This window comes from Tiliqua scincoides, chromosome 7, assembly GCF_035046505.1.
Source record: "Tiliqua scincoides isolate rTilSci1 chromosome 7, rTilSci1.hap2, whole genome shotgun sequence".
Lineage (NCBI taxonomy): Eukaryota > Metazoa > Chordata > Lepidosauria > Squamata > Scincidae > Tiliqua > Tiliqua scincoides.
The window spans coordinates 78,921,038-78,947,080 of NC_089827.1; the positions used below are offsets into that span (position 1 = coordinate 78,921,038).

Sequence of the window (26,043 nt, forward strand, 5' to 3'; positions counted from 1 at the left end):
TCAACCCCCTCTCCTTTACATGGAGGCACCAGGAGTGGGTTCTGGGATGGTAGAGCCTTGTAGGAGCAGAGGCATCCTGTCTGAACAGCCCTTTCTTCTCTGGATCGAGGCCTCATCCACTTGGCAGGTGATCTCTCAATGAACTAGGAGCCAGTTATCTGGGGTGAGCAACTGGTAGTGACATGAAAGGAGAAACTCCATCTGCCCCTGCCCCCCTGCACCTTGGGTATTAAGCAATGCAGAGAGATCCTACAGATACTTTCTCTGTTTGATCTAAAACTAGAAAATAAAGATAAATCTGTCTCCTTCTCCCCATTACATTCGTTTACTTAAGACTGTTATGGTATATATCAAAATCCACAGCTTCCATGCAGGTTGCATCACAACTGCAGGGACTTTACTGTAAGAATCTCTGAGTGCATGCACATGCACACATTGGACCAATGCTTTCCCCTCCCTTCGTGTGCCTTTCCTCTATTGTTATTGGTGTCATGGGTGAATAAGCAAGCGGGCTGGCAGGCAACCCAATTTATACGGGGAGGGGGGGCAATGGAAGAACTGCCCAGGCAAGTCTCACGTGGGCAGTTCCTTCTCCTCCATCGCCCCACAGCAAATTAGCCTGTTCACAAAGCACCCAGATCCCTGGAGAGCAACCCAAGTGGCTGTGGATGGGAGGAGAGGAAGGAGGCAAACCAGTGGGAAAGCTGCATTGATCCTCCTCCATTCTTCCAGCCAATCACACCTGCTCTCCAAGGACCAAGGCTCTCCAGAAGAAAGCAAAAACAGAGCAACATGCTCAGCTGACCACATCACACCACTGTTGCCATGAATAAGTGAGTCAGCAGCTACAGTCAGCCAGGTGGGTCCAGAGGAACTCCTGGCCCCCCAGACAGTGTCTGATCTGGCCAACCTCAGACCCATGATAATGTTATTATGACATGCAAAAGGCAAATTTGAAACGAGAAAAATTCAGCCACAAAATGTTATGGTGCTGTATAGGGTTGCATGTAGGCTTTTGTTGTAATGTTGTAATGTTGTAAAGGGAAAATATTGACATAGTGGGCATAACGGAAACCTGGTGGAATGCGGAGAATCAGTGGGATACCGCAATCCCGGGCTATAAACTCTACAGGAGGGACAGGCAGGGGCGTGTTGGAGGTGGGGTGGCCCTTTATGTTAAGGAAGGGATAGAATCCAGCAAAGTAGAGATTGAAGGTGGGTCCGACTCCACCGTAGAATCTCTGTGGGTTAAATTACCAGGCTTGTGCAGTGATGTAATACTGGGGGCATGCTATCGTCCTCCAGACCAGAAATCTGATGGGGACCTTGAAATGAGGAAACAGCTCAGGGTGGTGACAAGGAAGGACAGGGTTGTAATCATGGGGGACTTCAATTATCCTCATATTGACTGGGTCAATTTGTGTTCTGGTCACGATAAGGAAACCGGATTTCTTGACGTGCTAAATGACTGTGGCTTAGATCAGTTAGTCAAGGAGCCCACCAGAGGACAGGTGACTCTGGATTTAATTTTGTGCGGTACGCAGGACCTGGTTAGAGATGTAAACGTTACTGAGCCATTGGGGAACAGTGATCATGCTGCGATCCGTTTTGACGTGCACGTTGGGGGAAGAATACCAGGCAAATCTCTAACAAAAACCCTTGACTTCCGACGGGCGGACTTCCCTCAAATGAGGAGGCTGGTTAGAAGGAGGTTGAAAGGGAGGGTAAAAAGAGTCCAGTCTCTCCAGAGTGCATGGAGGCTGCTTAAAACAACAGTAATAGAGGCCAGCAGAGGTGTATACCGCAAAGAAAGAAGGGTTCCACTAAATCCAGGAGAGTGCCCGCATGGCTAACCAGCCAAGTTAGAGAGGCTGTGAAGGGCCAAGGAAGCTTCCTTCCGTAAATGGAAGTCTTGCCCTAATGAAGAGAATAAAAAGGAACATAAACGTGGCAAAAGAAATGTAAGAAGGTGATAGGGGAGGCAAGCGAGACTATGAGGAACGCATGGCCAGCAACATTAAGGGGAATAATAAAAGCTTCTTCAAATATGTTAGAAGCAGAAACCCGCCAGAGAAGCGGTTGGCCCTCTGGATGGTGAGGGAGGGAAAGGGAGATAAAAGGAGACTTAGAGATGGCAGAGAAATTAAATGAGTTCTTTGCATCTGTCTTCACGGCAGAAGACCTCGGCAGATACCGCTGCCCGAACGGCCCCTCCTAACCGAGGAGTTAAGTCAGATAGAGGTTAAAAGAGAAGATGTTTCAGACCTCATTGATAAATTAAAGATCAATAAGTCACCGGGCCCTGATGGCATACACCCAAGGGTTATTAAGGAATTGAAGAATGAAGTTGCAGATCTCTTAACTAAGGTATGCAACTTGTCCCTCAAAACAGCCACGGTACCAGAAGATTGGAGGATAGCAAATGTCACGCCTATTTTTAAAAGGGAAAGAGGGGGGACCCGGGAAACTATAGGCCGGTCAGCCTAACATCCATACCGGGTAAGATGGTGGAATGCCTCATCAAAGATAGGATCTCAAAACACATAGACGAACAGGCCTTGCTGAGGGAGAGTCAGCATGGCTTCTGTAAGGATAAGTCTTGCCTTACGAACCTTATAGAATTCTTTGAAAAGGTCAACAGGCATGTGGATGTGGGAGAACCCATGGACATTATATATCTGGACTTTCAGAAGGCGTTTGACACGGTCCCTCACCAAAGGCTACTGAAAAAACTCCACAGTCAGGGAATTAGAGGACAGGTCCTCTCGTGGATTGAGAACTGGTTGGAGGCCAGGAAGCAGAGAGTGGGTGTCAATGGGCAATTTTCACAATGGAGAGAGGTGAAAAGCGGTGTGCCCCAAGGATCTGTCCTGGGACCGGTGCTTTTCAACCTCTTCATAAATGACCTGGAGACAGGGTTGAGCAGTGAAGTGGCTAAGTTTGCAGACGACACCAAACTTTTCCGAGTGGTAAAGACCAGAAGTGATTGTGAGGAGCTCCAGAAGGATCTCTCCAGACTGGCAGAATGGGCAGCAAAATGGCAGATGCGCTTCAATGTCAGTAAGTGTAAAGTCATGCACATTGGGGCAAAAAATCAAAACTTTAGATATAGGCTGATGGGTTCTGAGCTGTCTGTGACAGATCAGGAGAGAGATCTTGGGGTGGTGGTGGACAGGTCGATGAAAGTGTCGACCCAATGTGCGGCGGCAGTGAAGAAGGCCAATTCTATGCTTGGGATCATTAGGAAGGGTATTGAGAACAAAACGGCTAATATTATAATGCCGTTGTACAAATCGATGGTAAGGCCACACCTGGAGTATTGTGTCCAGTTCTGGTCGCCGCATCTCAAAAAAGACATAGTGGAAATGGAAAAGGTGCAAAAGAGAGCGACTAAGCTGATTACGGGGCTGGGGCACCTTCCTTATGAGGAAAGGCTACGGCGTTTGGGCCTCTTCAGCCTAGAAAAGAGACGCTTGAGGGGGACATGATTGAGACATACAAAATTATGCAGGGGATGGACAGAGTGGATAGGGAGATGCTCTTTACACTCTCACATAATACCAGAACCAGGGGACATCCACTAAAATTGAGTGTTGGGCGGGTTAGGACAGACAAAAGAAATATTTCTTTACTCAGCGCGTGGTCGGTCTGTGGAACTCCTTGCCACAGGATGTGGTGCTGGCGTCTAGCCTAGACACCTTTAAAAGGGGATTGGACGAGTTTCTGGAGGAAAAATCCATTATGGGGTACAAGCCATGATGTGTATGCGCAACCTCCTGATTTTAGGAATGGGTTAAGTCAGAATGCCAGATGTAGGAGAGAGCACCAGGACGAGGTCTCTTGTTATCTGGTGTGCTCCCTGGGGCATTTGGTGGGCCGCTGTGAGATACAGGAAGCTGGACTAGATGGGCCTATGGCCTGATCCAGTGGGGCTGTTCTTATGTTCTTATGTAATGTGACAGAACTGAGCACTCTACACCTTTCTAGAAATTAATTTCCTTTTCCAGACCTTTATGGTCACACAGAACATTGCCTTTTCTTTCCTAAAAACCTTCCTTCCACCTCAACAGATGTGCTATATTACATTCTCATGTGTGTTTGATGTTAAAGGAGTGACCATTCATTATTCTGGGACTCCAGACTGAAATTATATCAATGATATAACAGTGGAAAATGTGACCAGAAGTGACATTGTGAATTGGCAGGGAAGTCTCAGTGCTTTGGATGACAGGTCTCTTATTATTCATAAAAGATCCCTGTCTTCCTATCTATTTCAAAGCATAAGATGTAGCAGCAAGAGGTCAAGTCAATGATAAAATCATATATTGTGAGTCTGCTGTAGGGTCATCTATGTATGACAGTCACTAGAGACACACTGAGGGAATTGCTGAGCGTTTTTAGCAGCGGTGCTCCAATGTACTTATATGAATGGAACTCTACAGGCACACGTCTATCTTGAAAGGGCAGTGGAAGTTGTCACTGATCTTGCTTCACAACTTGGTCCCTGTGATTTCAGTTCCCTGTGAAGTGGGCCACACATTCCATTCTGCTCACAGCTTGCATATAAAGTCATTCCGGGTATTGCTGCAATCAAGTATCACAAAGGCTGTTGCATTTTGAACATGCTCACACAAAGATTATGCAGTACAGATAGCAATGGGTACAGTTATTATTAAGACTTTCCATGAGAAGTTGTGCATATTTCAGCTGCGCAAATCAATGGAGGATCATTTCATTGAAGACACCCCAGAATAATGTTTCTAGGTGATAGAAGGATGAAGTATAAATACTACAGGTTCTGTCTCAAGAAAGTTAGTTACAAGGAAGAAAATTAGCCATCACTGAGCACCATTGAAACCAATGAAACAAGTCAATCGTTACTAACTTAAATTCCATTAATTTCAATTGCATTTACAACCCAGTCCTATCCCGTCACTCCATAGCATGCAGCCATGCTGACAGAGCATATGCTGCATCGTATAGTGATGGTGGGGGTGTATGACCAGAAGGTCAAGAACATAAGAACATAAGAACAGCCCCACTGGATCAGGCCATAGGCCCATCTAGTCCAGCTTCCTGTATCTCACAGCGGCCCACCAAATGCCCCAGGGAGCACACCAGACAACAAGAGACCTGCAAGGCCTCCTGGGAATTGTAGTTAAGAACATAAGAACAGCCCCACTGGATCAGGCCATAGGCCCATCTAGTCCAGCTTCCTGTATCTCACAGCGGCCCACCAAATGCCCCAGGGAGCACACCAGATAGCAAGAGACCTCATCCTGGTGCCCTCCCTTGCAACTGGCATTCTGACATAACCCATTTCTAAAATCAGGAGGTTGTGCAAACACATCATGGCTTGTAACCCATAATGGATTTTTCCTCCAGAAACGTGTCCAATCCCCTTTTAAAGGCGTGCAGGCCAGACGCCATCACCACATTCTGTGGCAAGGAGTTCCACAGACCAACCACACGCTGAGTAAAGAAATATTTTCTTTTGTCTGTTCTAACTCTCCCAACACTCAATTTTAGTGGATGTCCCCTGGTTCTGGTGTTATGTGAGAGTGTAAAGAGCATCTCTCTATCCACTCTGTCCAGAAGAGATAAGCAGAAAACATTTTTATGTACACCTTGGTACACCATCTGGTTGGCAATGGATCTCCTGGGACCTACACCACCTTTGTTGGTGTGAGTCCGAGGAGAGGAAGGGGGTGATAGCATTCTGGCACAAGTTGCTTCCACTGGGATCTGCCTCCTCCTTCCCCTGAACTACCCACACTGACCCACCTGTTCCCTTATGAGTCTCTGACCTCACCCACAAAAATCAGTGATAAAGTTATGCAGAAGGCTACTTTGAAACTAGAAACATTCAGCTGTGATGGTGCTGTATAGGCAATTCTTGTGTGTATGGTGTGCCGCTGGCCATTTCCACAGCAGCCCCATTGAGTGCAATGGTGGTGTGATGGTCACTAGGCCTTTAATGACAGTGGATTGGAAGATCTGCTGTCAGACAAGGCCTTTAGGATTGGGCCGTAAGTCATGGCCAACTTTCTTCGGGCACAATCCTAACCCACTTTCCAGCACTGACATAAGGGAAATGCAGCTCCGAAGTAAGGGAACAAACATTCACCTACTTTGAGAAGACCTCTGTGACTGCCACTCAACTGCAGGATGCAGTACATGCCCCATCGGCACCGCTATGCCAGTGCTGGAAAGTTCGTTAGGGTTTGGGCCTTAGGATACAACTCAGCAAAAGGCACTTGAAACCAGAAGACCAGAATTCTGGCCTTTTGCAATCCCAGATTTAAGCTGAATGTTTCAGATGTCCTTTGCTCCGCTCCTTGATGAAGGCAACTGTTTAAATAGATGCCTAACATGCATCAACCCTCAGAGTTCTGCTTTGAAAGCTGCTGACATCTAGACAGAATGAGGGCCTCAATGAGTTTTTCCAGTGCAAAATGTCTACTGCAAAAAAATAGCAATGTCAGAAAAGGGACGAGCCACCTCACAAGAATCTTGTTGCTTCCTGCCTGCTTTTGGAGACAAAACACCAAACTAGATCTGATTTATAAGGTTATGAAGAGATTAATTATTGACAAAAGGTATCTTAAGAATGCACACAATCACTCTAAATGGTTTGTGGATCACCACCTGGATCATTCATTGTTATGCTTTCATTTACTTAAAGAAATGCAAGACTTCAAATCACTCTTCAGACAATCAACCACATGAATAGTGAACAAGCTTGCACGCATGGCTGGGGACTCTACCAAAAGCACATTCCTTGACTACTATTGTATTGGCAACCTTCAGTCTCGAAAGACTATGGTATCGCAATAGTATGACTACTATTACAGAGCCTAGATGTGTATGTTTTGCATGCACATAGAGAACACACAAATGGTCTAGCACACGTCTGTGACTGCTGCCATAATACTACTTCCCTCTACGTGCATTCATTGTATGCACATTTGATCATCCGAAAAGTGCTCAAGTCACATGCAAAGCCATTAGTTCTCCCTCCAGAAAAATCTCCATATTTAAACACATCCAGCACATGGTAGAATTGATCCACGTGGAACGAGCATGGGCTGTACAAAGCGCAACATAATATATATAACAAAAAAAGGCAGAAACTTGCATTTCCCCTGCCCAGGCTTCCTGGGTAAAATGCAAAGTCAAGATTCGGTCATCACCCACTTTTGAGATATGGAAGCTTCACGCCCCTGATGCATTTACTGCAGGAAAGGTAAGTAAGAATAACAATTTAAATAGGAAGTGTGAAAAGAGAAAGCAGGACTCATTTGTGTTTTCTTTCTCACTGCTTGCTGTAACATCTGAGCAAGAGTAGGGCAGAGAAGCAAAAACCACAAATGTAACCTGCCAGCACAATTTGAAGTGAATTTCAACAGGAGAACAAACCCCTCCAATTAAGTCAAAGGTGTACTCCCAATAGCTAAGAATGACTCTTGGAAACTAGAAAGAGCAGGATACCTGGAATACTCTGTCGCCTTACAGCCAATGCTCCTTCGGGTGGTTTGGACTGGTTTGCAGATTTAGTATATGGGCTCTCATCTGAAACAACAGAAAATTGACAATTTCAGTTGCAAAGTGTGGCATACATTTCAGCTGAATTCCTCGATGAACTGAACTGCTGCTATTCAGTGAGAGGAGAAACATTTGAGATTAGAATTAGACCACTGCCACCCTTCCATTAAATGCTCACTGTCATCAGTGCCGTTTTGGTCAACGTCCTAAGAGCCAAGGAAAACGTGACATGAATGGATGTAGGAATGTCTGCTTCAATCCGTGTGCCTCTAGTGAGCAGTCATTACATCTATTCCTTAATCCAGCCATTTTTAACCAATGCGCCGTGGCACTGTGGTGTGCCGCAGTCCACAGGTGCGCCACGGGTGTTTGGAGAGGGTCATTTATTATCAGGGCTGTTAGGGATTTGAACCTCTGGCCAGCAGTGCAGTGTGCTTGGTCAATTGTCAAAACACTGATGGTACGCTTAGATAATTTTAGTGCCTTGTCAGTGCGCTATGAGATGAAAAAGGTTGAAAATCGCTGCCTTAGTCCTATTAACTACTAAAAATTACTAATTAAGTATGCATGATGTTGTATATTTATCAGGTTCACAAACTGAAGATTTGCAAACGCACTCCATGAACAAAGAAAGCTGCCTTATACTGAATCAGATCAGTGGTCCCTCTAACTTAGTGCTTGACTGGCAGTGCTGTTTCAAGGAAGGCAGAGATCTTTCCCTACAACCTGAAAATTTTCTTAATTATCAATGCTGGGGATTGAACTTGAAACCTCACACAAGCAAAGGATGCTCTTTATCTGTTCCAGCCCCTCGCAAACACGCACTGGAAATCCTATGTTTAGAAAGCCACTTGCAAGAGATTTTGGGGTGAGGAGACATGGGGAAAGATAAGTATCTTTTACTTCTCACTACCTCTTGATTCTCACTCACCCCCTCCTGAAGTGCGTTCAAAGCAAAAAAAAAAAAAAGGGGGGGTGAAGGAACACACAACCAGGCTATATTTGCATGTGTATAACATAATTTGGCCCAGGGGTCTCAGAAACCTAACTAAAGAGGAATATGTACTTTGCAGATAGAAGGAACTTTAATTTTTAACTAACAGAAAGAAGTTCATAGAAAGTTACATTTAAAAAAATAATCTGCCTGTGTCTTGCACTTGTATCAGAATTTTTTAAAATGGTGAAATACGTCTTTAAGTGGCAAGGAACGATTTACTTTCAAGAAGAGCTTGACTGCAACATTTCATACTCAGGACAGTGGCACTAAGGTACTGAAACTCAAGCACAGTCAAAGCCTCATGAGAATCAAGAAATTGCCTGTAGAAGTCACAGAACTCAACTGTGTTTACTTCAGTTGCTCAATAAGAAGTAAAAAATAATGGGAAATTAGATTCCATTCTGGTTCTCAGGCAGCTGTTGGCATACCATCAAATATAGCTATTTGCTTTTTTTTTCTTTGAACTGGAGGGGCCAATTAGTTTTAACCATATGCATTTACATGCTTAAAAAGTAAATGGAGGAGATCAAAGGGTGCCCACAGTGTGGGGAAAGACCTGGTATAAATGCATCAAATAAATTAAAAAATCAAACATGAAAGCTTTCCAGGGTGGCATCCCAAGATGCAGTAAAAATCAGCAGATTAATTAAAAAGATTATTTTGACTGACCCTCTTGAGGGTTCATTTTTCCTTTTCTGATTACAGTATTTACCACTTATATATCTTGAATTCCGTTGCAAATCACTTCATATAGGAAAAGTCTTTCGTTCTCATGCATTATGCACGTGTGTGGCCTCTGGGAACCAAGTGCCTCGGGAACTAAGTGCCAGGTAAGGCACGAGAGTTTAGCATCTGGGCGAGTTCAGCAGCAGGGTGAGGAGGCCAGGGCCCCATACACTGCCCTTCTCTTCCCTTGAGAAGAGGGCTGCTATACAGTGTAGGGTTTATAAAAGGACCCCTAAATAAAACAACAACAACAACAACAAAAGCTATGCAGTCAGACAGCCAGCAGCAGGGTGGGGGCTATCCAGTGTTCTGCATCGAGTGCCACATGTATGATTATATGCCTCTGGGGCATAAGTCATGGGTGTGTCCTCGGTGCAAGGAGCTCCAGGGTCTCAGGGAATGCGTCCACTCCCTTGAAGCCTTGGTGGCTGACCTGGAGAAGCGCAGGCAGGCAGAGGAGGACCGTGGGGAGACTTCCGGGGACGATCAGGCTTCGTCCCAACCTCAGGCGTGCAGCTCCTCAGCTGCCCGGGTGGGAAGTCTCGGGACTGGAGGACGTCATCCTGGAGAGGAGGGAAACAATCCCCTAGGGGGGACCCCTTCTCCAGGGGATGGGCCCGTATCCGAACGCACTCGGGATACTCCTCGGCGGGAGGGGGGTCGGGGGCTTCTTGTAGTGGGGGATTCAATTATTAGAAACATAGAGAGGGGGGTTTGCGACGGATGTGAGGACCGCATGGTGACTTGCCTGCCTAGTGCGAAGGTTGCTGACATCATTTCTTGTCTAGACAGGCTAGTAGACAGTGCTGGGGGAGAGGTAGCGGCTGTGGTGCATGTCGGCACCAACGACGTGGGCAAGTGTAGCAGGGAGGTCCTGGAGGCCAAATTTAGGCTTTTAGGCAGGAAGCTGAAAGCCAGGACCTCAAAGGTAGCGTTCTCTGAAGTGCTACCTGTTCCACGCGCAGGGCCAGCTAGGCAGGCGGAGATCAGGGTCTCAATGCGTGGATGAGACGGTGGTGTAGGGAGGAGGGGTTTAGATTCGTTAGGCACTGGGGAACGTTTTGGGACAAGCGGGGCCTGTACAAGAGGGACGGGCTCCACTTGAACCAGAACGGAACCAGACTGCTGGCGCATAACATTAAAAAGGTGGCAGAGCAGCTTTTAAACTGATCCCTGGGGGAAGGCCGACAGGAGCCGAGGGGCATCCAGTTCGGGACTCCTCATCCCTATGGGATGAGGATGGGGAGGTTAGAGAACAACAAGACAAAGGCAGGGTAGGAGAAGAAATTGGGAAAGGTAGGGTGATAGGATGTGATAGACGGTTTGGCACAATGAGAGGATGCGGGGACAAAGGAGCGAATAAGCAGCCCATCCTGGGGCATTCCGTGTACAAATGCTTTTATGCGAATGCCCGAAGTCTACGAGCAAAGGTGGGAGAACTGGAATGTCTGGTGACAAGGGAAAATATTGACATAGTGGGCATAACGGAAACCTGGTGGAATGCGGAGAATCAGTGGCTATAAACTCTACAGGAGGGACAGGCAGGGGCCTGTTGGAGGTGGGGTGGCCCTTTATGTTAAGGAAGGGATAGAATCCAGCAAAGTAGAGACTGAAGGTGGGTCCAACTCCACCGTAGAATCTCTGTGGGTTAAATTACCAGGCTTGTGCAGCGATGTAATACTGGGGGCGTGCTATCGTTCTCCAGACCAGAAATCTGATGGGGACCTTGAAATGAGGAAACAGATCAGGGAGGTGACAAGGAGGGACAGGGTTGTAATCATGGGGGACTTCAATTATCCTCATATTGACTGGGTCAATTTGTGTTCTGGTCACGATAAGGAAACCGGATTTCTTGACGTGCTAAATGACTGTGGCTTAGATCAGCTAGTCACGGAGCCCACCAGAGGACAGGTGACTCTGGATTTAATATTGTGTAGTACGCAGGACCTGGTTAGAGATGTAAACGTTACTGAGCCATTGGGGAACAGTGATCGTGCTGTGATCCGTTTTGACGTGCACGTTGGGGGAAGAATACCAGGCAAATCTCTAACAAAATCTCTAACAAAAACCCTTGACTTCTGACGGACAGACTTCCCTCAGATGAGGAGGCTGGTTAGAAGGAGGTTGAAAGGGAGGGTAAAAAGAGTCCAATCTCTCCAGAGTGCATGGAGGCTGCTTAAAACAACAGTAATAGAGGCCCAGCAGAGGTGTATACCGCCAAGAAAGAAGGGTTCCACTAAATCCAGGAGGGTGCCTGCATGGCTAACCAGCCAAGTTAGAGAGGTTGTGAAGGGCAAGGAAGCTTCCTTCCATAAATGGAGGTCTTGCCCTAATGAGGAGAATAAAAAGGAACATAAACTGTGGCAAAAGAAGTGTAAGAAGGTGATACGGGAGGCCAAGCAAGACTATGAGGAACGCATGGCCAGCAACATTAAGGGGAATAATAAAAGCTTCTTCAAATATGTTAGAAGCAGGAAACCCGCCAGAGAAGCGGTTGGCCCTCTGGATGGTGAGGGAGGGAAAGGGGAGATAAAAGGAGACTTAGAGATGGCAGAGAAATTAAATGAGTTCTTTGCATCTGTCTTCACAGCAGAAGACCTCGGGCAGATACCGCTGTCCGAACGGCCCCTCCTGACCGAGGAGTTAAGTCAGATAGAGGTTAAAAGAGAAGATGTTTCAGACCTCATTGATAAATTAAAGATCAATAAGTCACCGGGCCCTGATGGCATCCACCCAAGAGTTATTAAGGAATTGAAGAATGAAGTTGCAGACCTCTTGACTAAGGTATGCAACTTGTCCCTCAAAACGGCCACGGTGCCAGAAGATTGGAGGATAGCAAATGTCATGCCTATTTTTAAAAAGGGAAAGAGGGGGGACCCGGGAAACTATAGGCCGATCAGCCTATCATCCATACCGGGTAAGATGGTGGAATGCCTCATCAGAGATAGGATCTCAAAACACATAGACGAACAGGCCTTGCTGAGGGAGAGTCAGCATGGCTTCTGTAAGGGTAAGTCTTGCCTTACGAACCTTATAGAATTCTTTGAAAAGGTCAACAGGCATGTGGATGTGGGAAAACCCGTGGACATTATATATCTGGACTTTCAGAAGGCGTTTGACACGGTCCCTCACCAAAGACTACTGAAAAAACTCCACGGTCAGGGAATTAGAGGACAGGTCCTCTCGTGTATTGAGAACTGGTTGGAGGCCAGGAAGCAGAGAGTGGGTGTCAATGGGCAATTTTCACAATGGAGAGAGGTGAAAAGCGTGTGCCCCAAGGATCTGTCCTGGGACTGGTGCTTTTCAACCTCTTCATAAATGACCTGGAGACAGGGTTGAGCAGTGAAGTGGCTAAGTTTGCAGACAACACCAAACTTTTCCGAGTGGTGAAGACCAGAAGTGATTGTGAGGAGCTCCAGAAGGATCTCTCCAGACTGGCAGAATGGGCAGCAAAATGGCAGATGCGCTTCAATGTCAGTAAGTGTAAAGTCATGCACATTGGGGCAAAAAATCAAAACTTTAGATATAGGCTGATGGGTTCTGAGCTGTCTGTGACAGATCAGGAGAGAGATCTTGGGGTGGTGGTGGACAGGTCGATGAAAGTGTCGACCCAATGTGCGGCGGCAGTGAAGAAGGCCAATTCTATGCTTGGGATCATTAGGAAGGGTATTGAGAACAAAATGGCTAGTATTATAATGCCGTTGTATAAATCTATGGTAAGGCCACACCTGGAGTATTGTGTCCAGTTCTGGTCGCCGCATCTCAAAAAAGACATAGTGGAAATGGAAAAGTGCAAAAGAGAGCGACTAAGATGATTACAGGGCTGGGGCACCTTCCTTATGAGGAAAGGCTATGGCGTTTGGGCCTCTTCAGCCTAGAAAAGAGATGCCTGAGGGGGGACATGATTGAGACATACAAAATTATGCAGGGGATGGACAGAGTGGATAGGGAGATGCTCTTTACACTCTCACATAACACCAGAACCAGGGGACATCCACTAAAATTGAGTGTTGGGCGGGTTAGGACAGACAAAAGAAAATATTTCTTTACTCAGCGTGTGGTCGGTCTGTGGAACTTCTTGCCACAGGATGTGGTGCTGGCGTCTGGCGTAGACGCCTTTAAAAGGGGATTGGACAAGTTTCTGGAGGAAAAATCCATTGTGGGGTACAAGCCATGATGTGTATGCGCAACCTCCTGATTTTAGAAATGGGTTATGTCAGAATGCCAGATGCAAGGGAGGGCACCAGGATGAGGTCTCTTGTTATCTGGTGTGCTCCCTGGGGCATTTGGTGGGCCGCTGTGAGATACAGGAAGCTGGACTAGATGGGCCTATGGCCTGATCCAGTGGGGCTGTTCTTATGTTCTTATGTTAGATGGTCACTCTCTCCCATTTATATCCTCCCCCGAGGTCTTTCCCATCACCCACTAACCCGCTATTCCACTCCCTCCCTCCCCAAATACTTTTCAGAGATATAGAAAGAATGGAGCCTAAAGTCAAGGGGTGAACAGCAAGATCCCTCAGTCAGTTTTCAGACTGAAACGCATGGAGAGACTGCCTTGTGGCCTTAACCGAGAAGCCTCGAGGCAGTAGCTACCTGGACTCCTAACCACGCACTCTAACCACACACACAGCTACAGAGCATCAAGGCAAGGCACTCAGGCAGCTGCTAACTTCTGTGTCTCCTCCTCTGCGTCTTTACCAAAAGAGACCATGAAACATCTGAACACCTTGTCTTGCTTCCTAGCTCAGAATTGTGGCAGAGGTCCTAGATTACTGCTAACAACCTTGTTATCTCTTTCTGTTCTTTTGCCAGACAAACAGAGAGGAAGGAAGAAGTACCAGCTGCTCTGTTTGGCGCTACTTCTGCCTTCCAACCTTAGTTTAAAGGTGGAGTGAAACCCCAACAGTCCGCAGTCCAACATTACCTTGTTTGACACAAGCCTGTGTTCTGGAAGCAGAGCTCAGGGCTACTTCCCCCTTCCTTCCTCTACCCCTAGAAGGGAAGGAACAGCCTGACACTCAGACTTTAACAATAAATGCAGGGGAAACTCCATATATAGGGCCCTGTGGGTACAGGCTCCGAATCCATACTGGATCCACTTCTAGGAGCTGCTGTGCAAATCATGGCAGCTGAGAGCAAGAGCCTTACAGAGTGAGCAAGACCCCTGCTCACAAGACACAGTGCCAGCCCTACTGGCCAGTGGGAAGGACAAAGTGCCCATACAATTAGGAATGCAAGTCTTCTTCCTCCCCATTGGCCAATAGGGCTTGCTCCTCAAGCCCCACTGTATTACCTGTCAGGGCCCCTGAGAACAAGCCCATTGGTTGTGTTGGTTGGCTGCCAGAAAATGTCCCACGAGTGGGATGGGGAGAAAGCGCCCCACCAGTCCAAACCTGGCAAACTGAGAGCCAGGAGAGCTGCTGGGGTAAGGAAGAAAGCAGCACAGGAGCCCCTATCCTGTTACAGTGCCAGGGTCTGGCCCAATGTGGTGCTGGCTCTGTCTAAAGAGAAAACGGGAGCTAACCTGTCCCCTTTTTTTCCTGACAGGTATGTGACTATTGCAAACATCACAATGACTACAGGACTATCACTTCATGTTCACATGGAACATGTCATCTCATGCTTTGTGTTCTCTGTCCCCTCTGTCTCTGTGCCCAGATACTCTGAAGCTGCCAAGTGCACAGTTAGGAGCTCAGGTAGCTGCCGCCCTACTCACAAACCTTCTTGTGACCCTCTGCAATCAGACAGTTGTAGCTTTTTTCTGTCTTTTCTTTAGACACATCAAAATTCTTCCTTTTTCTGAGCAGTATCCATTATACAGTATTTTGAAGTCTATCTTGCAATGCGAAGCAAAAGATGTTCCATGTGTAAAAGGAGATGCTCTGCAGCTATGCTAGACATGCCAAATACTATCTGATTCGATCTCTTACAAGGGAGACTGTTCACTGCCCAGAGTTGCAGCTCTGATTCATGAGCTTCAAGCTTCAGGAATTCTTCAAATGACTCACATTCCCTCTGAGGTCTCTTGTGACATTTCTCTCTTTCAAATGTTTCACTGTTTTCTTTGGAATGCAGGCATCTTCACACTTCTAATGAACTTTGACCATCACTTGTCCTCTTGGACTGGGTTAACTTTGTGCTATTAAGAACCATCAACTGCTTCTGACAGTTGCAGTATCCAGGAATATACAGCTACTTTTTGCTTACCAAACCTGTTGCTGAAGTCTGAAGCCAATAAGATTATAGTCAAAAGGGAACCACCCACCATGGTCCAGGACCTCAGGGCTCCCCCAGGCCTCCCAATGCCTTATAAGGCATTAAAAAGTCACTTCTGGTTTCTCTGTGAAACCAGAAGTCACGTGTTTTGAACTATACAGCTCAGTCTGATCCTGGCAGAGGCTGGGGGCAGATGTCCTTGGCCTCTGTTGGGCTCAGAAGCCTCTCCGGAGGCAAGGGAGCAGAGCTCCCCTTGCTTCTGGGGGTGTGTACACAGGAATGTGCGCACTGGGGAGACCCTAGAACTGATCCGAGGATAACTGAATCTGTGGTTACGAGCTCCACAGATATGGGGGGCCCCTGTATACCTAAACTCCATATCCTATCTGACTATGTAGGTTTGTGACTATATTGTTATTTATTATCTTTTATTTATGATAGAGGTCGTGCTGGCCTCTACAAATTCCTTTGCTTTCAGCCTGGCTGTGTCTACTTTCTTGAAAACTTGTTTACGTGTTTTACAGCCCAATCCTAACAAGGGCTTCCACCAGTGGAATGCAACGGGGTATTGGAAGGGTGGAATGGGGTGGCAATGGGGGCAGGGGTTGGGCAGATCAAACATGGAAGGGAGCAGAATCAGTGGTGCCAGCGTGCAGTGTATCCAAACCCCCTTCTCAGGCCTGATTTGCCTCCATGGATCAAAATGGACTTCCAACATTTGCTCTCTGCAACTTGTGACCATTTCAAAGTTTAGTCTCTATAAAATGTATGGAAGGATCATGGAAACTGGGCAACATGTACTGAGTCTGCAATCCATTATTTTTGTATTGGCAACCTTCAGTCTCGAAAGACTCTGGTATCGCGCTCTGAATGGTGGTTCTGGAACAGCGTCTAGTGTGGCTGAAAAGGCCAATCCGGGAGTGACAATCCCTTCCACACCGGGAGCAAGTGCAGTCTGTCCCTGGTCTGTCTCCCTGGCTATGGGCCTTCCTTCTTTGCCTCTTTGCCTCAGACTGTTGGCCAAGTGTCTCTTCAAACTGGGAAAGGCCATGCTGCACAGCCTGCCTCCAAGCAGGCCGCTCAGAGGCCAGGGTTTCCCACCTGTTGAGGTCCACTCCTAAGGCCTTCAGATCCCTCTTGCAGATATCTTTGTATCGCAGCTGTGGTCTACCTGTAGGGCGCTTTCCTTGCACAAGTTCACCATAGAGGAGATCCTTTGAGATCCGGCCATCATCCATTCTCACGACATGACCGAGCCAACGCAGGCGTCTCTGTTTCAGTAGTGCATACATGCTAGGGATTCCAGCACGTTCCAGGACTGTTTTGTTTGGAACTTTGTCCTGCCAGGTGATGCCGAGAATGCGTTGGAAGCAGCGCACATGGAAAGCGTTCAGTTTCCTCTCCTGTTGTGAGCGGAGAGTCCATGACTCGCTGCAGTACAGAAGTGTACTCAGGACGCAAGCTCTGTAGACCTGGATCTTGATATGTTCCGTCAGCTTCTTGTTGGACCAGACTCTCTTTGTGAGTCTGGAAAACGTGGTAGCTGCTTTACCGATGCACTTGTTTAGCTCGGTATCGAGAGAAAGAGTGTCAGAGATCGTTGAGCCAAGGTACACAAAGTCATGGACAACCTCCAGTTCATGCGCAGAGATTGCAATCCATTATACACAGGCACTTATCACTGGGCCAGATCTTTGAAATGGCCTTTAGGAACATTGTGAAACTTGACAGAAGACAATTATGCTAATAAGAGATTGCTGACCTCAACAATCAACACTTGCAAAGTTCGCAAGCGAACAAGCGAACACTTGCAAAACAGTCTGACCTAAGAGGCACTTCCATGCTGTGAAAATTTTAATGAGGACAGTGTCAGATACTGTACACTCTTCCTCTTTACTTATCCATGTTCATTCTGAACTTATCTAGTGTTCGTACAGTGTTCATCCATAATTTTACAACCCATAATTTCAGAACATGTATCCAAGTGCCTGCTCAGTGCCAACACTAAAATTCATGAAAATATGCTAAGCCATGGTAGCAATATCACATTTTTCATAAAAGCCTCTGCATGGTGTCTTGATCAAATAAAGAAAAGCACACATTTAAAGAGGAAGCTGCTTGCCTTAATGTGCGCAAAGTGCTCTGGAGAGTAAAAGTAGGAATGTGCTAAATATTAAATGCTGATTAAGTATCCAAGTAAAAATAATTTATGATGATACTATCTCCTGAAGTCTACTGGAAAAATCATCTACATCTGAAGATCATCCTGAAGTTGCAACAGAGTCAATGTTTTTAGACACATTTTAAAACAATTTTGAAAACTCCTTTTCAGGAGCTGAATTTTAATGCATCAAATTGGACTTATTATTTGTGGAATCACTGACATTGTGGTATCATTGATATTGTAGTATCATTGATATTGTAATATCATTGTTACCACAACATCTCTACTGCACTCAAGAATGAGAGGAATGTATAGACAGTGTATTTTCTGCCAAGCGCACAATATACATAGCCTGAATTATCTGCTTCATAAACTTGCAAAATGTCAACAATCTGTTATGCACATAAATTGCCCTTTTACACTCAGACTTGTCAGGGAGTCAGCAAGCAAATCATCAATGAAGTAATCAATCACCTTCTAGTCAATGGTTCAAAGAGCTCCATTTTAAATTGCTAGTGGCTGATAATGCATTTCAGACAGTTTCTCTAAAGAGCACATTTAGAAAAATGCTACTTTTGCAATCCTTTTGTTGCGTTGCCATTTCATTTTAAGAGTCACAATTAATTTCAAGCTGTCAAAATCACTATAATTTCAGGTCAGCATCAGCATTCTTTGCTGGCTTTGACAAAGGAAACAAGCGAACACTTGCAAAACAACAAAATATGGTTTGCCAAAAAGGCCATCATTTAAAGTACAGTAAGGATTTTAATTTTGAATTAGTATTTTATATTTCAGTTTTGTGAAATTGAATCATAATTTTATCTTAAGGTTTCAAATGCAGCCAAAAAGGGGACAGAAATCTCATTAAATACACTTACTGGTAGTTAATGATGACTTGGATCCTCAGAAGAGGAAACAGCCTTCTATTTGCAGAACTAACAGATTCCCTACCTCCTCTTCCCCACAGCAGATCTTGAGCCCTCCAGTGCCACTCCTGACGTTGGGCATTTAGTGCCGCATCCAGAGCTGTGGCTATGTATGAAGGTGGTGGCAAAAAATCAGACAAGGTACTTACATGTGCATCCCACTCAGGTTAAGAATCTAGTGCATCCCAGTCAATATTATTTAAACACATTGAAGTCTGTGATTTTTATGACATTTTTGCAAAGCATACCCCCCCAAAAAGGAAGGATTTTTTTTTAATAATGAAGGACTAATGAAGAATAATGAAGAATAATGAAGGTTTGTGATGAGATTCTTTCCATTACCCTGATGCCAAAAGCTGTTATACACTAAAAGCTGTCAGTCCGGCAGGCTAGTCTTACTCCTGGTGAGACCCAACACTGATGTTGGCATCCTTCAGTCTCAGAAGACTATGGTATTGCGCTCTGAAAAGTGGTTCTGGAACAGCGTCTAGTGTGGCTGAAAAGGCCGATTCAGGAGTGACAATCCCTTCCATAGTGGGAGCAAGTGCAGTCTGTCCCTGGTCCATCTCCCTGGATATGGGCCTTCCTTCTTTGCCTCTTTGCCTCAGTCTGTTGGCCAAGTGTCTCTTCAAACTGGAAAAGGCCATGCTGCACAGCCTGCCTCCAAGCAGGCTGCTCAGAGGCCAGGGTTTCCCACCAGGTCTAGGGCCTTCAGATCCCTCTTGCAGATGTCCTTGTATCGCAGCTGTGGTCTACCTGTAGGGTGCTTTCCTTGCACGAGTTCTCCATAGAGGAGATCCTTTGGGATCCGGCCATCATCCATTCTCACAACACATAAGAACATAAGAACAGCCCCACTGGATCAGGCCATAGGCCCATCTAGTCCAGCTTCCTGTATCTCACAGCGGCCCACCAAATGCCCCAGGGAGTACACCAGATAACAAGAGACCTCATCCTGGTGCCCTCCCTTGCATCTGGCATTCTGACATAACCCATTTCTAAAATCAGGAGGTTGCGCATACACATCATGGCTTGTACCCCATAATGGATTTTTCCTCCAGAAACTTGTCCAATCCCCATTTAAAGGCGTCTAGGCTAGACGCCATCACCACATCCTGTGGCAAGGAGTTCCACAGACCGACCACACGCTGAGTAAAGAAATATTTTCTTTTGTCTGTCCTAACCCGCCCAACACTCAATTTTAGTGGATGTCCCCTGGTTCTGGTACTATGTAAGAGTGTAAAGAGCATCTCCCTATCCACTCTGTCCATTCCCTGCATAATTTTGTATGTCTCAATCATGTCCCCCCTCAAACGTCTCTTTTCTAGGCTGAAGAGGCCCAAACGCCATAGTCTTTCCTCAGAAGGAAGGTGCCCCAGCCCTGTAATCATCTTAGTCGCTCTCTTTTGCACCTTTTCCATTTCCACTATGTCTTTTTTGAGATGCGGCGACCAGAACTGGACACAATACTCCAGGTGTGGCCTTACCATAGATTTGTCCAACGGCATTATAATACTAGCCGTTTTGTTCTCAATACCCTTCCTAATGATCCCAAGCATAAAATTGGCCTTCTTCACTGCCGCCACACATTGGGTCGACACTTTCATCGACCTGTCCACCACCACCACAAGATCTCTCTCCTGATCTGTCACAGACAGCTCAGAACCCATCAGATTATATCTAAAGTTTTGATTTTTTGCCCCAATGTGCATGACTTTACACTTACTGACATTGAAGCGCACCTGCCATTTTGCTGCCCATTCTGCCAGTCTGGAGAGATCCTTCTGGAGCTCCTCACAATCACTTCTGGTCTTCACCACTTGGAAAAGTTTGGTGTTGTCTGCAAACTTAGCCACTTCACTGCTCAACCCTGTCTCCAGGTCATTTATGAAGAGGTTGAAAAGCACCGGTCCCAGGACAGATCCTTGGGGCACACCGCTTTTCACCTCTCTCCATTGTGAAAATTGCCCATTGACACCCACTCTCTGCTTCCTGGCCTCCAACCAGTTCTCAATCCATGAGAGGACCTGTCCTTTAATTCCCTGACTGTGGAGTTTTTTCAGTAGTCTTTGGTGAGGGACCATGTCAAACGCCTTCTGAAAGTCCAGATATATAATGTCCACGGGTTCTCCCGCATCCACATGCCTGTTGACCTTTTCAAAGAATTCTATAAGGTTCGTGAGGCAAGACTTACCCTTACAGAAGCCATGCTTCTTACTTCCGAGCCAACACAGGCGTCTCAGCAGTGCATACATGCTAGGGATTCCAGCTCGTTCCAGGACTGTGTTGTTTGGAACTTTGTCCTGCCAGGTGATGCTGAGGATGTGTCGGAGGCAGCGCATGTGGAAAGCGTTCGGTTTCCTCTCCTGTTGTAAGCGGAGAGGCCATGACTTGCTGCAGTACAGAAGTGTACTCAGGACGCAAGCTCTGTAGACCTGGATCTTGGTATGTTCCGTCAGCTTCTTGTTGGACCAGACTCTCTTTGTGATCTGGAAAACGTGGTAGCTGCTTTACCGATGCTTTGTTTAGCTCAGTATCGAGAGAAAGAGTGTTCTTGGATCGTTGAGCCAAGGTACACAAAGTCATGGACAACCTCCAGTTCATGCGCAGAGATTCCAATGCAGGGAGGTGAATCCACATCCTGAACCATGACCTGTGTTTTCTTCAGGCTGATCGTCAGTCCAGAATCTTGGCAGGCCTTGCTAAAACGATCCATGAGCTGCTGGAGTTCTTTGGCAGAGTGGCAACCAATGAAAGGGATGAAATGCTTGTTTTGGGAATATCTGCAAGAGCAGGATTCAGCTACATGTGTAGTTTTTCCAGTGCACTTGTGCTCACTAAAAATAATACATTATGTTTCAATAATACATTTGTGTACTGAACTGGTTAATACAATTCCATTAATGTGAGGGAGATGCAGCATTTGTAATCACACTTGTATAGAATTACGTACGACTGCTATAGATTTATTCTGTCACTAGCAGCATGCTATATACGTAGAGAACACTGCAGACGTTGCCTCTGACAAGGTTTGCAATCCCATGTAGAAGGGCCAAGACACAAAGGCTTTGCTGAGAGATTTTACAAAGAGGAATGATGAGGGGAAGGACAATGACTTCATGACTAGAGGAAGACACTGGAAGGAGACAGAGATGGAGATGAGCAGAGATGGAGGAAGAGCAAGGAGTCATAACAATTCACTGCATCTCTCCTGGTATGAGACAGACTAAGGGTTAAAATATAAGTGGTATAATTGAAGAATCAGAACTAGGAAAAAGTGGGATGCAAAGAGTTAATTGTTAATGGTAAACTGAAAAGGACTGGAAATTGCTGCTAATGGCCAGCAGATGGCGCTCCAGGTACCACCTGCCACCATTTGGAAAGCTTTTGGAAAGGCAGGTGAGAAGACAATGCAAATGAAAGGAATTCTTAACGTGTCTCAGTTAGACTTTTCCTGTTTTATTTGTCTGAGGGCCCAACCCTATCCAACTTTCCAGCGCAAAATGGCATCCTATAAAACTCACAGAATAAAACTTATGTATGTGTACTCAGAAATAAGTTCCATTGTGTCCAATTGGTTTTACTCCCAGGAAGTGGGTATAAGAATGCCGCCTCATGCCCAGGTGGCTAGATGTCTACCCCAGGTGTCACCCTTCTTTGAGGCAGGGGAAATTATGCAGGGGATGGACAGAGTAGATACGGAGATGCTCTTTACACTCTCACATAACACCAGAACCAGGGGACATCCACTAAAATTGAGTGTTGGGAGAGTTAGAACAGATAAGAGAAAATATTTCTTTACTCAGCGTGTGGTCGGTCTGTGGAACTCCTTGCCACAGGATGTGGTGACGGCATCTGGCCTGGATGCCTTTAAAAGGGGATTGGACAAGTTTCTGGAGGAAAAATCCATTACGGGGTACAAGCCATGATGTGTATGCGCAACCTCCTGATTTTAGAAATGGGCTATGTCAGAAGGCCAGATGCAAGGGAGGGCACCAGGATGAGGTCTCTTGTTATCTGGTGTGCTCCCTGGGGCATTTGGTGGGCTGCTGTGACATACAGGTAGCTGGACTAGATGGGCCTATGGCCTGATCCAGTGGGGCTGTTCTTATGTTCTTATGAGGCATGCCTAACAGAATCTGAAGAGAAAACTCATCTGCCTCAAAATTCTTATGGGACTTATGGTTGGGGTCTGTAATATCAGGCAATGGATGGACCCAGACCAGCAGAGCATCAGTTAGGGGTCACTAAACAGTCTTCTGACCAGAACTGGAGACATGTGGCCAGGTTTTTAACCAAATAGCTTTTATTTTGTAAAATACCTTCAGGAAATAATTGTATTAGAAAGGCCGCTCAAATGTGAAAAGATTAAAGGCCTTTGCGAAATTGGTCGCTTGCAACCACCAGGTTAAATAGTCTTTCATTACTGACAAGATCTTCTAGGTGTTCAACTAGCGACATGTGATAATGATAATGCCTACTGTTCTTTAACCATAAGAGAAATCCCCTGAGATTTGAAAATTAAAAAAAGTTAATTAAAAATTGAATGCATAAACTATGAAGATGGAGCAGGGCTGGTTCTCTTTTCAAAACGGAAAGCAACCTGGATGCAAAATGTAATGCAAATTTTATTGCAAATGAGATTATTTGGGTTCTTTCCTTCAATAAATGAAGGGTAAAAATATCTTTATTTTTAAGCACCTAATTAATTCCAAATTGGATACTATTTCAGCTGTGATTAAATTGGCAGAACACAACCTGGTATTCATAGCAAGAAAATAATACATCCCCTAATGGTCTCTTTTTGAGGCGAGCAGAATATGGAACATGTCAGATGGATCTTTCAGGAGAGAATCCTCAGCACCACGAGGCATCTGGACCACCCTACCTTACTCACTATCAAATGAATGCAGAGTCACATCCAAGGTCTCGCATGACTGACCTGCGTGAATTCAAGTATTTGCACTCACTCACCCCCCCAATAGAGAAAAACTAATGTTTAAATACTGTGGGCAACTCCACCCGCCATCCCACTTACACTTTTTATGCCCCAGAGAGCGCCAGAAGTTGTTTTTCCTGGAGTTCCAAAGTGTTTCTCACACTGTGCTTTTAGTTCTTAAAGAGACAGTATATATGTTGGCTTTAAGAGAGTTTTGACTATGAGTAATTTGGCTTTACGCTCTGACCGCATAATGTAACCCTCATGTAAGATGTGGGCCAACTGTATAAAATGGCCCCAAAATAGGCTGCTTACAGTTTCTGCCCAAGGAACTCAGTTTGCGCCAAGACCTGCAATCAAAAGAGCTGATAAAGATTTGGCTTTGCTCAGAGCTCTGAGCAAACATCAGACCCACAGACGATATCACAAACAGCTTTCCAGAGTCTGTTCACTTTCAAAAGAGGCTTCCCAGTTCCAAAGCCTTTTTTGGGGAGGCAGAAGGAGTCTAGCTGTTCTTAGAATTTAGAACATGTTCTTACCTAGTTGGCAACCTTCAGTCTCGAAACACTATGGTATCGCGCTCTGAAAGGTGGTTCTAGAACAGCGTCTAGTGTGGCTGAAAAGGCCGATTCGGGAGTGACAATCCCTTCCACACTGGGAGCAAGTGCAGTCTGTCCCTGGCCTGTCTCCCTGGCTATGGGCCTTCCTTCTTTGCCTCTTTGCCTCAGACTGTTGGCCAAGTGTCTCTTCAAACTGGGAAAGGCCATGTTGCACAGCCTGCCTCCAAACAAGGGTTTCCCACCTGTTGAGGTCCACTCCTAAGGCCTTCAGATCCCTCTTGCAGATGTCCTTGTATCGCAGCTGTGGTCTACCTGTAGGGCGCTTTCCTTGCACGAGTTCTCCATAGAGGAGATCCTTTGGGATCCGGCCATCATCCATTCTCACGACATGACCGAGCCAACGCAGGCGTCTCTGTTTCAGTAGTGCATACATGCTAGGGATTCCAGCACGTTCCAGGACTGTTTTGTTTGAAACTTTGTCCTGCCAGGTGATGCCGAGAATACGTCGGAGGCAGCGCATGTGGAAAGAACATGTTCTTAGAATCTTAGAAAATACCACCAGTCACATGCAGTATTTTCACTCTCAAGAAGCTTCAGGAAGAGGGGATGATTTTAGTGAACAGACGAAGGGCCCAATCCTTTCCAATTTTCCAGTGCTGGTGCAGCCGTGCCAATGGGGCATGCACTGCATCCTGTGGTGGGGAGGCAGTCAAAGAGGCCTCCTTAAGGAATGGGAACATTTGTTGCCTTACCTTGGGGCTGCATTGCGGCTGCACCAGTGCTGGAAAATTGGTTAGGATTGGGCCCTAACTCAACAAACTTTTCTAGTTTTCATATACTTTAGGTATTGCTCTATATTGTAGAATAACATTTGTCCAAAGTGTTTCCTCATCTTGCATTACACAGTTCTCCTAAGTTCCAGGTTTTCCTTCCTAGATAATAAAATAAATGTTATTATGGCAAATGTTATTTTTCATCTACCACATGAAGCACAACAACACTAACAGTCTAGAAAATATACAATTCAGAATCTTCCAGCAAATAGTACGATCACGATTATAGTTCGATTTTCATTATTATGGCATGAACTAGTCAGACTTACTGAGTTCCATGTGGAAGTCTTGGCTTAATCCACAGAGCTGGGCCATTTCAGCTAAACACTGGTGCCAACAATCCTGTCAAGCAGCCAATCCCCTTCCTTTCTCAGGCTGGATTTTAGCTTTGAAAACTGTTCATTGGCATGAAAATTCTGACTTAATGATCCATGTGTTCCTAGCTCTTCACAGAGATGGTCACAGATGTAGAAATCCATGGTGGTGCTTTCAGTCTGATCAAATCATAATCTTGGTTCTCTTTAGGACTCACCCAGCTTTACATTCCCAGTAACACAGAGAGAAGCTGTGACTATCGAGAAGGATTTCAATTTAGCTGATGTACTCACCAATTGGGCATTTGGCAGCAACAGGTTTACATCTCTCATTCCAGTCACATAAGCAATTAATTTATTTATGCCAAAGCATCAAAGTTATGAAGCAAACACAGTACAGTTCAATAGTCTCACAAATGACACTTGGAGTTTGTGGAGTGTAACTCTATGAATGCTAATGTACCTTCTGAATGCTATATCTGTCCAGCTATTTTCATAACCACTCATTGTTAATTTTAAACATAGCAGCTGCTTTCATTATCTTCTGCAGAATTTTGCTTTAGAACTACATGAAATTGCCAGTCTAAATTCAAAAATTACAGGCAAACAGAAAGCCATGCCTGGCATCAGGGATGTGCGGTGGGTGGGGAGGCAAGCGAGGCAGAGCCTCCCCACCAGAGTCTTTCGAAAAGCCCCACAGCCGTGTGAGGATGGCAAGCAGTCTCAGCCCACAAGCTTTGCACCTCACACGGTGGCGCTTTTCAAAGGACTCTGGAGGGGAGACTCTGCCTCACCTGCCTCCCTACCCACCACATGTCCCT

General features: G+C 45.8%; 1 protein-coding gene across 3 annotated transcripts in view; it reads right to left on the bottom strand.

The window, feature by feature from the left end:
- Window positions 1-26,043, bottom strand: part of GRIP1 (glutamate receptor interacting protein 1) — a 295,235-nt gene that overhangs the window by 123,830 nt on the left and 145,362 nt on the right. For all 3 annotated transcript variants that reach the window (XM_066633205.1, XM_066633204.1, XM_066633203.1), the window contains exon 2: window positions 7,492-7,572. In XM_066633205.1, coding sequence (XP_066489302.1) covers window positions 7,492-7,572 — 81 coding nt within the window. The remainder of the gene's footprint in view (window positions 1-7,491; window positions 7,573-26,043) is intronic.